The 13,861-nt window shown below is 47.2% G+C and overlaps 2 protein-coding genes across 2 annotated transcripts in view; one reads left to right on the top strand and one right to left on the bottom strand.

Annotated features, from left to right (window-relative positions):
• USP20 (ubiquitin specific peptidase 20) overlaps nt 1-4,525 on the bottom strand; it is an 11,373-nt gene extending 6,848 nt beyond the window's left edge. The window contains exons 1-10 of the mRNA XM_015822665.1: nt 4,445-4,525; nt 4,021-4,074; nt 3,766-3,828; nt 3,049-3,180; nt 2,534-2,630; nt 2,366-2,435; nt 2,119-2,232; nt 1,913-1,991; nt 1,281-1,713; nt 396-530 (exon numbers count right to left, since the gene is read on the bottom strand). Of these exons, the coding sequence (XP_015678151.1) occupies nt 396-530; nt 1,281-1,713; nt 1,913-1,991; nt 2,119-2,232; nt 2,366-2,435; nt 2,534-2,630; nt 3,049-3,180; nt 3,766-3,828; nt 4,021-4,074; nt 4,445-4,525 (1,258 nt within the window). The remainder of the gene's footprint in view (nt 1-395; nt 531-1,280; nt 1,714-1,912; nt 1,992-2,118; nt 2,233-2,365; nt 2,436-2,533; nt 2,631-3,048; nt 3,181-3,765; nt 3,829-4,020; nt 4,075-4,444) is intronic.
• Nucleotides 4,526-9,417: 4,892 nt separating this feature from the next.
• CUNH9orf78 (chromosome unknown C9orf78 homolog) lies at nt 9,418-13,594 on the top strand. The gene is made up of 9 exons (XM_015822672.1): nt 9,418-9,597; nt 9,741-9,800; nt 10,236-10,287; nt 10,566-10,636; nt 10,797-10,874; nt 11,013-11,210; nt 11,951-12,087; nt 12,648-12,746; nt 13,338-13,594. Exons 1-9 carry the CDS (start codon nt 9,515-9,517, stop codon nt 13,427-13,429), a joined length of 870 nt encoding a protein of 289 aa, XP_015678158.1. The 5' UTR covers nt 9,418-9,514; the 3' UTR covers nt 13,430-13,594.
• Nucleotides 13,595-13,861: the final 267 nt, after the last annotated feature.

The raw sequence follows: 13,861 nt of genomic DNA, 5'->3' as shown, positions 1-13,861 counted from the left end.
TTACAGAGTCAGCCTCTTGCCCCCCAACAATCTGGGTCCTCATTTTACCGACCTCGGAAGGATGGACGGCTGAGTCAACCATGAGCCGGTCAGGATCGAACTGCTGGCAATGAGCAGAGTTAGCCTGCAACCCTGCCATTCTGGCTATTGCACCACCAGGGCTCCTAACACCACTGGCATTGACCGAAATCCCCATCGGTCAATTGCAAAAGGCAGCTTCGCTTGGATGCCTGTAACCCCATCAAAGAACACCGGCCTACCCCAGGTCCTTCAGATTCCCAGTCAATATGGAAGCTAAATTCACTTAACAGCCCCAGCAGCCGTGGTCGTAAAACCAGGGGCGCTCAGCCGAGGACTCAGAGAAGCAGATCACGCAGGAAACCATCTCCTCCTACCTTTCTTCAGCACGTAGGAGGCTCCCAGCCTCACAGGGCTGGAATGCGGAGGATTCGAGAGCTTGGCGTACATATCATGGTGGATGGGGCTGCAGGGCCGCGACGAGCAACGAGGGTAGGCGTCATTATCTGGCTCTGGGAAGGATGAGATTTTATTTTATTTACTGATTAAATTTTTATGTCTCCCACCTCCTCTGTAAGGCGAGTCTGAGTGGCTTAAAAATGCAGAGAGGAGGAGGAGGAGGAGGAGGAGAAGTGGGAGAAGATAAAAAAAGAAGGCAGGAGAAGATGAAAAGAGAGGAGGGGAGGAGATGGGAAAGGAAAAAAGGAGAAGGAAGATTAATAATAAATGAGGGAGGGAGGACGAGGAGATGGAGGGAGAGAGGGAGGAAGAAACATGGGAAAAGAGAAGGAAGGAAGGAAGGAAGGAAGGAAGGAAGGAAGGAAGGAAGGAAGGAAGGAAGGAAGGAAGGAAGGAAGGAAGGAAGGAAGATGGGAAAGGGGGAAAGAAGGAAGATAAATGAGAAAGGGATGGCTGGATGGGGAGAGGGAAGAACAGAGGAGAGAAAGTGTAGAACAGCAGATCCATAGGGAACTTCCAGTCCAGCTCTCCCAAAACGGAGGTGGTATATATAGCCAAGACTGCCAAACTGCTCTGGCCAATCAGAACAAGCCTCTGGGCCCTAGTGAGCGATCCTACATCCCCAAGAGCTTTCTTAGAAACAGGAGCAACAGCCTCCCCTTTCCTGCTTCTTCTTTCTTTCCTCCTAATTCACCCCAATAATTTCTAAAAGGGAAAAAAAAAGGCGGCCTCGGGAGATCGCAAAGCTCGCATGGTCCAGAGACCAATTTTCCACCTCCACCTACATCCCCTCTGGGTCCTACCTGGGGTCTTCACAGGGCTGGCGGGTCGAGGAGGGGGCGGCAGGAGCCCTTCCGGAGAAGCCCCGCCCTCCACCGCCATCACCGAGGTGTCGACGTCGGCATCTTCGTCCACTTGCTCCGAGTTGCTCCGCCGTTGGTGGCAGGAGAACTTCCGATCCTTCATCCGTTCCTTCTCGGAGATGCTCCGGCCCGCCTCGTCCTGGATCAGCAGCTCCGCTTCGACCGAGGCGGGGCCCATTTTGCTCTGCCCGTCCCCTTCTCCGCGGTCGCTGCTCGAGTCGCAGGAGAGGAACTCGTCCTCCGAGGGGCTGCGGTCCCCCTCCCTCTTCTCGTCCGTGTCGCTTGCGTCCGAGTCGCGCAGCTCGGCCGCCACCGGCTCCTTCAGCTCTTCGTGAAGTTGGTCCATCAGGCAGCGGAGAAATTCCTGGGTGTCCTAAGAAGGGACGGAAAGGAGACCAAAGCAGGAGACTCTTTCCATTTCTCCGGGACCAAATCCACAAGCGATTCTTCCTCGGGGTATCCTCCAACGACCTCCGTCTTTTATTAGACTAGAGGGTCTCCTGCTTTGTAACAATGGCAGCAAGGAGACCCCAGGCCATTCCCACCTACCTCAGCAGAGGGAACCTGCTCACCTGTTGTGCGTAGCCCCGGAACATGGGGTTGATCAGCTTGATGCTGTGGGAGAGGCTGCTGGGGACAACGTAGCTCGGGCTAGGAAGAAGGGAGGACAGACCGTAACAATTGTGTGTGTGTGTTTATTTTCCACCCACCCACCCATCCACCAATGCTAAAATTTTGCTTTGCATCTCCCAAACGGTGCTCTCCTCAGCCGACTCACCGTTTTTTGTGCCAGACTTCGGAGATCAGCTTCTGGTAACTTTTGCAGAGCGCCGGCTTCTTGTCGGTTCTCACGAGGCCTCCGCATTCGAGGAAGAACTGGGTGAGTGGGGGGCTAAAACGGAGGCAATAAAGCTGACTATTCATTTGATCTGCCTGAATTTCCCGATTTCCCGCCCTCGATAGAGCCCTTCGGTTTTGGTCCAGCATCCCAGACCTCAACGAGGCCTTTCAGTTCTGCCACCTACCAGTTGGAGAGAGCCTGGAGAGCAGCGTTCATGTAACACGAATTCCCCAGGTTTTTCATCCCCGTAAGGCCTAACGGGGCAGGAAGGCAACGTGTGAAGCTCTTGACACCCCCGGTAACCCCTTTGCCACCCCCCCCCCCCAGGGAGAAGGAACGCCAGCCGGCTCACCTCTTGGTTTCAGGTCGTCGTCTTCCGATTCCGATTCTCCTTCGTCAGCGACGGCGATCGGGACAGCTTTGAGCGGGTGGACAGGCGGGAGAGCATCCTGGAGCAAGAATGGGAAAAGCCAGATTCACTTAATAACCAGGTCACTAAGTTAACTGCAGTGATTCACTGCGGCAAGGAAGGCCGTAAAGTGGGGCAAAACCTACTTAACAAATTCTCGCTTAGCAACAGAAAGGCTGGGTTCAATTACAGTTATAAGTCAAGGACTACCTGGGCTCTCAGTACGGAGGTTCGGTGGGTGGCTGGGGGGGAGACAGGGGGACCCTCTCAGCTCTGCCTACCTCAAGGGTTGTTGTTAGAGGAGGACCAATACTGGAGGCAGCGGTGCTCAGCATGGCCGTCTTTAAGCACCGATGTAAACCTCAACAGCCCAAAAAGCTCGGAACTCTTTCGCGTTCTTCAACCAAGAAAAAAAGGGGGGGATGAAGGCAGCACAATCCACAAAACTACCCCGCTACCTGTTCCATAAATTTGGAAGGCAGATTTGCAGGATGGGAAGCCAGAGTTTGGTCCAAGAACACCTCCTTCTCGCACGCGTAGCACCACACCCGAAACGTGGTCAAGTTCACCGTCAAATTGTGCTTTTTGGCCTGGTGGGGGGAAAAGGAAAAAAAGACCAAAATAGCAATGAGGGTTTGTGATTCACAGACTTCACCAACTTACAGACTACAGATTAACGGAATTGGAAGGGACCTTGGGAGGTCTTCTAGTCCAACCCCCTGCTCAAGCAGGAAAGCCTATACCCTTTCAGACAATCTCTTCTTAAAAACTTCTAGTGCTGGAGAATTTCACAACTTCTGGAGGCAAGGAGTTCCGCTGATTAGTTGTTCTCACTGTCAGGAAATTTCTCCTTAATTCTAGGTTGGATCACTCTTTGGTAAGTTTCCATCCGTTGCTTCTTATCCTGCCTTCAGGGGCTTTGGAGAACAGGTTGACCCCCTCCCCCTCTTTTTTGTGGCAGCCCCCCAGATATTGGAAGACTGCTATCATGTCTCCCCTAGTCCTTCTTTCCATGAAATTAGACATACCCAATTCCTGCAACTGTTCTTCATATGCTTTAGCCTCCAGTCCCCTAGTCATCTCTGTTGCTCTTCTCTGCACTCTCTCCAGAGTCTCAACATCAGGGAATCAATTTACTCAACTTAGTGAGATGAAGCTGGTAACGAACCGCTCACCTGGGCGTGCAAAGTGCTGTGATCCGCAAAGGACTCCCCACAGCCGACGTAATGGCAACCAACCTAAGGGAAGCAGACGGACCTATTTAAGCTGAAGCAAATTTAATTTGAAGTCGTTGCATTTGCAAGGCAGGCAGAAAACCCGGCCTTTATGGCCTCAAAGGACTCTTCCCAATCCAGTAACTCACTAGATTTAACAAGTGGAGGAACACAACAACCCCCTTTGCAAAGGTTTTTTTTGGGGGGGTGTCTTACCTGAAGGCAGGCCCATAGATTTGGTCCTCCCGCACCGCAAGACTGGCATGTTCCCTAGATTTACATGGCGGAGAAAAGAAAAAAAAATGAAAAATGTTGACCTGATTCCTGGTGATTTCCCAGGCACCCCCATTCCCCCCCCCAAAAAAAACAATATTGAAGCAGTGACATCATTATGCATTTATAGGCTGTACGTTTTATTTAGACTAAGAGATTGCATTATTCTGAAATCACATTATCTGACTGCTTGGTATGCAAGTTTCGTATTTTTAGTTTTGTGTCCTCTTTTTTGTTAAACTAAAACAAGAATGTACAGGGAGTCCTCAACTTACAATCATCCAACGACTGTTCGTAGTTGCAATAAGTTGAGAACCACCTGTATATGCCAGCAAGGATAAATGTTGCTACAGACAGAGACACTTACCTTGGACTTGAAAAGCATGTCGTCCTTGGTGACCTCACCTATGCAATCCAGGTGAGGACAGAGGTCTCTTGGGTCCCCCATCTTGTGCCTGGGCTCCCCTAAAGGGAGGGGAGAAAGGGCTCGGAGAAACAACAAGCTCCTTTTTCCAGGCCAGCTCAGCCCACCATCCGTGCCTAAAACGAAGAGAGATGGGTCTCAGACTTGCCTCTTTGCATTAGGATGCAGATGACTGGATTCCAAAAAGGCAACTAAAATATTTAATCTTCTGAATGTTAAGTGTTTTGTATAATTCATGAGCCCTTGGGAAAGACAGCAGTCTAAAAATGTAGCCAATAAGTAAACAGAACAGTATTTACAATTCCAGTATAATTCCTGTATCAATACTCTGCCTTCCCAAGGCACTGAAGGTGCAAAAGAAAATAGAAACAATTAAAAATAGTTTTTTTTAAAAAAAAACAACAAACAATTATGAGTACCACCCAGAAGGTCTGGCAGGAAAGGAAGAATTTCACTTTTCTTTCTCAATCAATATTTCTCAATGTTGGCCACTTGAAGATGTGTTAAAAAACTTCTTAGTTCCCAGCCCACATAGTCTACACATCTTAAAGCATGCTGTCTGGGGAATTCTGGGAATTCCAATTCAGATATTTTAAAGTTGCTAAGGTTGAGAAAAAACCTGCATTAGGGATTCTAAACGACAAAAATTTGCAGCAGTCCTTCTGTCACCTAGTTATATGAAGGGAAAATGCAGGATGAAAAATTAATCGCAACCTTGCTTGCGATACCCCCTTCTCTCTTGCAGATTTTAAATGCAGCTGATTTTCCATCTTTCTTTCTCATTCAGTGTGAGTACTGTGTAGGGAGCAAAACAACAGAAGGAACACGTTCTTTCATATCTACTGAGCTAGAAAAAATTCCCACAGCTTTCCAGCCATGGGCTAGATTTTTCAGCTACTAAGCTCTTGGCTAAATGCAATAAAAATATAATACTGCTCCACCGGCTCTTGAATCCTTCTCTAAATCAATGGAGGCCCATTGACAGCCTGATAAATACTAATTAAGATGCAGTTCACAGCATGTTCCCTATTCTGCTTTGCCTGGCTCAGTCAAACAGCAGCCACGAGAAGCTTTAAATGAACCGCAGTTTGTTTCGGCCTTGCACAACATGCAATGTGGCAGTCCTTTGGCACAAACACAATGCTTTCTGAGCAACTTAAAAAAGAAATCAATATTATAGAAGAGAAAAAGAACTCAAGAATTCAGTTCATGGAGGGAGTCAAGCTATTCTCCAAGGCGCCTGAAAGCAGGACGAGAAGCAACGGATGGAAACTGATCAAGGAGAGAAGCAATCTAGAACTAAGGAGAAACTTCCTGACAGTGAGAACAATTAACCAGTGGAACAGCCTGCCTCCAGAAGCGGTGAATGCTCCAACACTGGAAGTTTTTAAGAAGAGACTGGACAGCCATTTGTCTGAAATGGTATAGGGTTTCCCGCCTGAGCAGGGGGTTGGACTAGATGACCTCCAAGGTCCCTTCCAACTTTATTATTAATATTATATCTATCTAATCATCTATCTATCTATCTATCTATCTATCTATCTATCTATCTATCTATCTATCTATCTAATTTTGAAACTGCTCATCTCCCGGGGTGGTATACAAATCACAAAATCATAGGACTGGGAGGGACCTTGAAGGTCTTCTAATCCAACCTGTTGTGCAAGGCAGGAGTCCTTATACCACCACAGACAAATGGTTGTCCAATCTCTTCTTAAAAATCTCCAGTTTTGGAACACCCACAACTTCTGGAGGCAGGTTGTTCCACTGATTAATTGTTCTCATTGTCAGAAAGTTTCTCCTTAATTCTAGGTTGCTTCTCTCCTTGATGAGTTTCCATCTGTTGCTTCTTGTCCTCCCTCTTCTCTGTGACTATCATGTCCCCCCTTGTCCTTCTCTTCATACCCAATTCCTGCAACTGTCCTTCATATGTTTCAGCCTCCAGCCCCCTAATCATCTTAGTTGCTCTTCTCTGCACTCTTCCCAGAGTCTCAGCATCTTTTTTATAATGTGGTGACCAAAACTGGACTCAGTATTCCAGGTATGGTCTTGCATCCACATTTAGAATACTGTGAATTTTTTTCCCCCAGTATGGTTTCCCAGTTTGATGCATTTTGTTCATCTACCAGATTTATACAGCTGCCCGACTCACAGTGATTGGTTTTAGAAAACCACTTTGGCCCTCCTCGTTCAATTTGGCACCCTTTTCAAGTTTGCAATGCTGGCACCTTCCAAGCTGTATTAAATAAACCAGAAGGGTTTTCTGGAAATCGCCCCCCCCCCAAAGTCCCCAAAAGCATCAACTGGTTGTTCCTAGCACGGATAAAAACAAAGCCTTCACGTGGTTGTTCAGAGGCTTAGCAACCAATTATTTCTTTCAGCTCCAATGGAGACTTACTCATCATTTTCCCCACAAAAGCTGGAGCTGTTCACAGCTGCTTTTTTTCTGCCAGCTTCATTCTTTCCCCTCTGTTTTTCACCCCTATCCTGAAAAGGGAAGAGCCGTTTTTCCCCCTCTTCCCAAGGTCCTTTCCCTCATGAAAACACTGGTCTTTGGGAGGCCTCCCTAAACAGAACACAAACTTCAGGTAGTCCTTGACTTACGACCACAAACAAGCCCAAAATTTCTGTTGGTAAGCAAGACAGCCAGTTGTTAAATGAGTTTTTGCCCCTTTTTACGACCTTTCTTGCCACAGCGGCCGTTAAGTTAGTACCACACCAGACACCCAACCTAACCCAGGTCGAATGTGAGCTGGACCAAGAGGTCGTGGGAATGCAGATGGGGGGAAAGGGAGGGCAATATTCTGCTATGATGGGGGGGGGAGAGATGGGGAAGCCCCCTCTCCACTTTACCCATTATTTATTATTTATTTGATCTCTCTAGCTGCCCATCCCAACAAACGATTCTGGGCGGCTCACAATTCGAAAACACGTATAACAAAAACATTCGAAAACAATAAACAAACATTAAAACCATCAGGATCTCTAAAAATACCAAGGTCGATTAGGGGAGGGGTCCTGCCTTGAGACCCTTCTTTTAGCTCTTAAGGGGATCCCCCTACCCAGTTTTCTCAGCACTGTCAGAGCCCCCCCCCTTTCCCCGGAAGCTCAGGCTCGCCCGGCCGCCTCCGACGCGCCTTCCTCGGCTGGGCGCGCTAGGCGAGGCCGGGGCTTCAGAGCAGGCTAGGCCGCAAAACCTTCCTTCTCGTCTTCTCGGCCGCTGAGCCGGGGGACGGGGCCGGGGGGCAAAGCGAGGCCCCGGGGGGGTCGGGGGGGTCGGAGTCCGGGCGGGGAGGGGCGATGCTTACCGGCCGGGGCCGCCTCGGAGGGCGACGCGCCGCTCGGGGGAAGCGGGCGACGGCGATGGTGTCGGGGGCGGGGCCGCGGAGGAGGAGGAGGCGGGGCGGGGCGGAGCCTCGCAAGAGAAGGCGGTCCAGAAGAGGGGTCGGGCCAGATGCCCTCGGGGTGCCCCCACGGACTCCGTTTCTTCTCTAAGCGATGAGCAAGATGACCTCTGGGGACCCAAAGACCCCAAATCTCCTATAGACAGCAGGCCAGATGCCCTCGGGGTGCCCCCACGGACTCCGTTTCTTCTCTAAGCGATAAGCAAGATGACCTCTGGGGACCCAAAGACCCCAAATCTCCTATAGACAGCAGGCCAGATGCCCTCGGGGTGCCCCCACGGACCCCGTTTCTTCTCTAAGCGATGAGCAAGATGACCTCCGGGGACCCAAAGACCCCAAATCTCCTATAGACAGCAGGCCAGATGGCCTCGGGGTGCCCCCACGGACTCCGTTTCTTCTCTAAGCGATGAGCAAGATGACCTCTGGGGACCCAAAGACCCCAAATCTCCTATAGACAGCAGGCAAGATGCCCTCGGGGTGCCCCCACGGACTCCGTTTCTTCTCTAAGCGGTGAGCAAGATGACCTCTGGGGACCCAAAGACCCCAAATCTCCTATAGACAGCAGGCCAGATGGCCTCGGGGTGCCCCCACGGACTCCGTTTCTTCTCTAAGCGATGAGCAAGATGACCTCCGGGGACCCAAAGACCCCAAATCTCCTATAGACAGCAGGCCAGATGCCCTCGGGGTGCCCCCACGGACCCCGTTTCTTCTCTAAGCGATGAGCAAGATGACCTCTGGGGACCCAAAGACCCCAAATCTCCTATAGACAGCAGGCCAGATGCCCTCGGGGTGCCCCCACGGACTCCGTTTCTTCTCTAAGCGATGAGCAAGATGACCTCCGGGGACCCAAAGACCCCAAATCTCCTATAGACAGCAGGCAAGATGCCCTCGGGATGCCCCACGGGCTCCAGGTGCTTCCTGGACAATGGGCAGGATACGCACTGGGGGACCCAACGAGTCTGTTTCCTCTCTAGGTTTTGGCCAAGATGACCTCTGGGAGCCCCAAGATTCCTATTTCCACTATAGACAGTAGGCAAGACGCCCTTTGGGTCGTAACTCTGAAAAACGGTCATAAGTCGATTTTTTCCCCCGTTCTGTTGTAACTTTGAATGGCCACTAAATGAACTTTTGTACTTCGAAGACTACCTGTGTTGCTAAGAAAGAGGACACTCAAGATTGCTTCCCGGACAGAGCATCTTCCGTCCCCACCTGCTTTTATGTATGATGGAACCTGCATTTAATACAGGCAATAGCAAGCAGGACATTTATTCCCCCGTGTGAATGCAGTGACACACAGCGCTATCGTGGCCTTGCTGCAGATGGGGGCTGCTTCCCACAGTCGAGAAAAATAAATTAAAAATACAGCAGATTAAAAAAAAAAAAACCAAAAAGGAGACTCTCATCTCTCCCTTGTATCATTATCTATACTTCTCCTACATCTAACGGTATCCTCTGCCCTGACCTTCTAAGGGCAAGTAGAGTCGCAGCGGGCGGCTTCGTCGCGCGGTATGACGTCACGCGACGCGCGCCCCCAGCTTGCAAAACAGGAAGAGCTCTGTGGCAGCCCCTTTTAGCAAAATTGATTTGAGGAGGTGGGAGATCTCCAGTCATGCCGGCCGGGAAGACTTTCCGCCGGAGGAAGGCCGACTCCGAGGAGGAAGAGGAGGATGAGCTGGTGGCCGAGGAGGTTCGGTGGGTGCCAGTGGGGGGCTTGAAATATTGGGATGGCCTTTTGTTTCTGTTGTTTATTTTTTTATGAAATTTATCAGTCAAGTGTTCAAGTGATGCTCCAGATTATTATTAATTATTATTTCCGTTCTTTGGTTCTGCTCCAGTTTAAAACTAGAAGAAGCGAAGGAAGTACAGAGTTTAAGAAGGAGACAAAATGGAGTAAGGTAATAACTATTTTTTTTCCATGGAGTCGTAATGTCAAGGTAATCTTAGTAGCAAGCACAGACTGAGATCCTGGATTTTTGTTGCAACCCGTTTATATCCTGAGAAACTGAGATTCTGAAAAACATCATCCTTGTGAACATTAAGGTATGTTCTCATATCTGCCATTTGGCTAAGAATTGTTAGATTCCACTACAAGCTCACCAACATGTTGCACAGAGCCAACCAATTGTGATTTATAGATCAGGGCTTGCTGGAATATGTGATGAGTTCAAGGACAAGGAAGGAAATATCAAAGGAAAATATCAAACTCTCCTAAGTAAGATTACCCAAATTGACCCTAGATTGTATTGTTAGCAGTTTTGAAATAAAAATGGAAGGTTCTCTTAAATCATCCTAATTCTTCATTCTTGTCTCTTTCCCCCCCCCCCCCCAAGTGCTGCAGCCTTGCTTGTCGGAGAAAAGCTACAAGAGGAGACAACTTTGGTGGTAAGATCAGAGTGGGAAGCCTTGAGATGAGAGGCCTGTAAACACTCCCCCCTCCCCCCAAAGGTGTTAAGTGATGTGCAAACGCCACCCACTTCGGTGTATTGTTAATAGTGGTTTAACAATTCTTGATTTAGAGCAATAGGTGACCTTGATGGCTGAGGAAGCCCAGTTGGGTAAAATCAGCATTCGTGGCCCTTGGATTCCACCATTTTCTTCTCCAACATCTGCAAAAGAGGCCCTGAGCACCTTCTCTCTGTTTATTCTCTCCACATGACCAGGATGATCCCTTTAAGATCAAGTCGGGCGGAATGGTGGACATGAAGAAGTTGAAAGAGCGGGGAAAGGAGAGGTGGGTCCCTTCTGGCCCCCGTTGTGAGATGGAAAGCCAAGGAGTAACATGTGCCTTCTTAAAGCAGAGCCTCTTAGATATTTTGAATTGAGGGTTGGCTGAGAATTCTGGCTCTTTTGTCTTCAGGCTGCTTAGAGTCCTCTTTGTCGCCCTTCTATAGGATCAGCGAAGAGGAAGACCTCAATCTTGGCACCTCGTTTTCAGCCGAGACCAACAGGAGGGATGAAGATGCAGACATGTATGTAACTGGCTTGCCATTATTTGCTTGCTTGCTTGCTTGATGACAGAATTTGATAAATAAATCGGACCTGATGAACCACTGGGTCTTTTCCTGCCCTCGGTTTTCTGCGTTTCTGAGTTGGGGTCTCTCATTCAGGATGAAATACATCGAAACTGAGCTCAAGAAGAGGAAGGGGATTATGGAAAGCGAGGTGCAGAAAATAAAGCAGAAGAACGCAGAGGACTGTCTGTATGAGCTACCGGAGAGCATCCGGGTCTCTTCGGCGAAGAAGACGGAAGAGATGCTTTCCAATCAGATGCTGAGTGGGATTCCTGAGGTGGACCTTGGAATTGAGTAAGCTGACAGTTTCAAATCCAATAAAGGAGAATATTTGTAGCTCCGGGTTGAAATGAGGGGACTTTGGTACTCTCTGAGCTTGGTTGTTTTCTTACATTTCATTACCCAAACTAGGTAGCATCATCAGTCTTAGCTACCTAGTTTGGGTCATGAAACGTCTGCAAGAAAACAATTCCAGCTCAGAGAGCACCACAGATTCCTCATTTCAAGGGCTACAAATATTCTCCTTTCAAAGATTGCAATGTCAACAGTAAAAATTATAACTCAAAGATTTTAAAAAAGCGACATTCCTTTACATCAGGACAAGTATAAACAATTTCAGTAACTTACCACCTTCTCTTAATATACAACCAATGATCTCTTTTTCCCATGTCCAATCTCTTATCTATAAACAAATCCATACAAAGCATTCCAGTCCTGATGTCAGAAAAAGTCCATTAAGGATTTCCAGAGAAAATAATATATTTTAACCTTGATCAAATAAGCCAACTTTGTTTCTTTCCTTTTACTTCCAATAATCTTGATCTTTAGTTCTAAACACACCGGAGAGTGTGTCATGAGAAGCAACGCTCTAGACAAGTCCTCTCCTTGTCCAAAGAGGAATTATCAGAAAGCAAGTCAACTCGCCTGTTCTTCATTCCGCCATGGCTGTTAGCTGTTCCCTTTAGTCCAACATTTCTTCCCCAGAAGGGTGAAAATATCTCAGCCTGATGTTGTTTCTTTTGGTTTCTCCTTAGGGCCAAGATAAAAAACATCATCTCAACTGAAGATGCAAAGGCAAGATTGCTGGCTGAACAGCAGAATAAGAAGAAAGACAGCGAAACTTCCTTCGTCCCCACCAATATGGCGGTGAATTACGTCCAACACAACCGATGTGAGTACTAGAGGATTTAAGGTCACTATTCTGGATAAAAGTTGATTGACATATAATCAAATGGAGACTAGCAGGATTGGTTGATGTTGAACAAGGTTGAGGTTAGAATTAGTTGAGTTTGTTGAACGAAACCTGATAGCTAAACACAGGCCTGATGAAAAACCATAAAATAATGATGATAATAATGAGAATAATATAAATGGTTATACACCACAGTGGTGAATTTGCATATCACACAAGGATAAAACAAGGAAAACACACCAAGCGCATGACACACTTTAAGCTAGAAACCAAATTTACTTTCTGGTGTGAAAAAACCATACAGGTAATCCTCGACTTACAATTCATTTAGTGACCGTTGAAAGTTACAATGGCATTGAACAAAGTGATTTTCATACTTAAACGGTGAACTGCAGAGATTCACTTAACAAATGTCTCGCTTAGTAACAGAAATTTTGGGCTTAATTGTGGTTCATAAGTCAAGGACCATCTGTAGTTTGAAACCCGAAAATTTAATACAGTTGATTCTAAACTAGCACGATCATTACATCTCTTTGCAGTTTATCACGAAGAGCTGAATGCTCCGGTAAGAAGACATAAAGAGGAACCGAAGGCTCGACCCCTGAGGGTGGGAGACACCGAAAAAACCGAAATGGAAAGTAAGTCATGTACACTACGGTGTTATCTAGCTACTTTGGTCTACTTCTCACAAGCTGGTAGCTAAATTGTTTTAGCCATTGTGGGAACCTAGCAGTCATATAATCATTATATAATAGTCATTAGTCATATAGTCATTATACAATCATATAATTGGAAATAACAGTCATATAATCATGACTGACCTTTGAAGATCTTTGAAGGTTTTTGAAATTTCAATCCGATGGGAGCAATGTATCCTGGATTTTGGACAAATTCTTTTAAGTTAGCCCATCTGAGATATGTTGATTAAAAATTTTGGGCCATTTCGGCCAATCGAAGGTTACAAACAGGAAGTTTTCATACTGTATAGATAATGATTTGAAACATACGGTTCACAGTTTTGCCATCATAAATAAGTAGAAAAGGACTTGCTTTGCCAGGCACCAATGGTGAGTAGGAGCTCAGAAGATTGCCCAGGTTTCATCTCTTTCAAATTCCTGTTTATGTGTCTATTTATGACATTTACTTGCCGCCCGTCTCATATCCAGCAACTCTTAGTTTGAGTGTCTTGGTTCCTTAGTTTGACGTGTGTCTCTTTCTAAATTTTATAGAGTCTCCGCCAAACCGCAAGCGCCCACCGAACGAGAAAGCCACCGACGATTATCACTATGAAAAGTTTAAGAAGATGAATCGGAGATACTGAAGCGAGCTTGTTTGGTTCTCAGAGACTGGGCTGTATTTCTAACGTTTCTCCCTTCTTTTCAATGTTCATTTTGCTTCAATTTTTCTCCACGAAACTCCTCTGCGTTGAAATGTATTGCATGTGCAAGCAATAAAGATTTCTCTTTTAAGTGGAGGATGGCCTGAAGGATTTGTCTGTCTGTGTTTTCTGCATGCGATGGCATGGGATGGAAATTCTTGTCATCCCACCACAGATCTCAAATAAGTTACTTGGTCCTCTCCAGATAGAACATAGAACAGGGCTGGGAGGGACCTTGGAGGTCTTCTAGTCCAACCTCCAGCTTGAGCAGCAGACCTTACATCATTCCAGACAAATGGCTGTCCAATCACTTCTTTAAAACCTCCAGCAATGGAACACCCACAATTTGGTCCTTCAAGTCTTCCAACTAAGAGT

This window comes from Protobothrops mucrosquamatus, unplaced genomic scaffold, assembly GCF_001527695.2.
Source record: "Protobothrops mucrosquamatus isolate PMUCROS unplaced genomic scaffold, P.Mucros_1.0 scaffold1638, whole genome shotgun sequence".
NCBI classification, from domain to species: Eukaryota; Metazoa; Chordata; class Lepidosauria; order Squamata; family Viperidae; genus Protobothrops; species Protobothrops mucrosquamatus.
The sequence above is the reverse complement of the archived record's forward strand: the minus strand, read 5'-3'. Positions and strand labels throughout refer to the sequence as shown.

Excerpts from the sequence above, each read along its gene's own strand:
- CUNH9orf78 (XM_015822672.1), top strand. The coding sequence starts at position 9,515 with ATGCCGGCCGGGAAGACTTTCCGCCGGAGGAAGGCCGACTCCGAGGAG. Across the intron at positions 9,598-9,740 it reads CTGGTGGCCGAGGAGGTTCG|TTTAAAACTAGAAGAAGCGA; the intron begins GTGGGTGCCAGT and ends GTTCTGCTCCAG. Across the intron at positions 9,801-10,235 it reads AGGAGACAAAATGGAGTAAG|TGCTGCAGCCTTGCTTGTCG; the intron begins GTAATAACTATT and ends CCCCCCCCCAAG.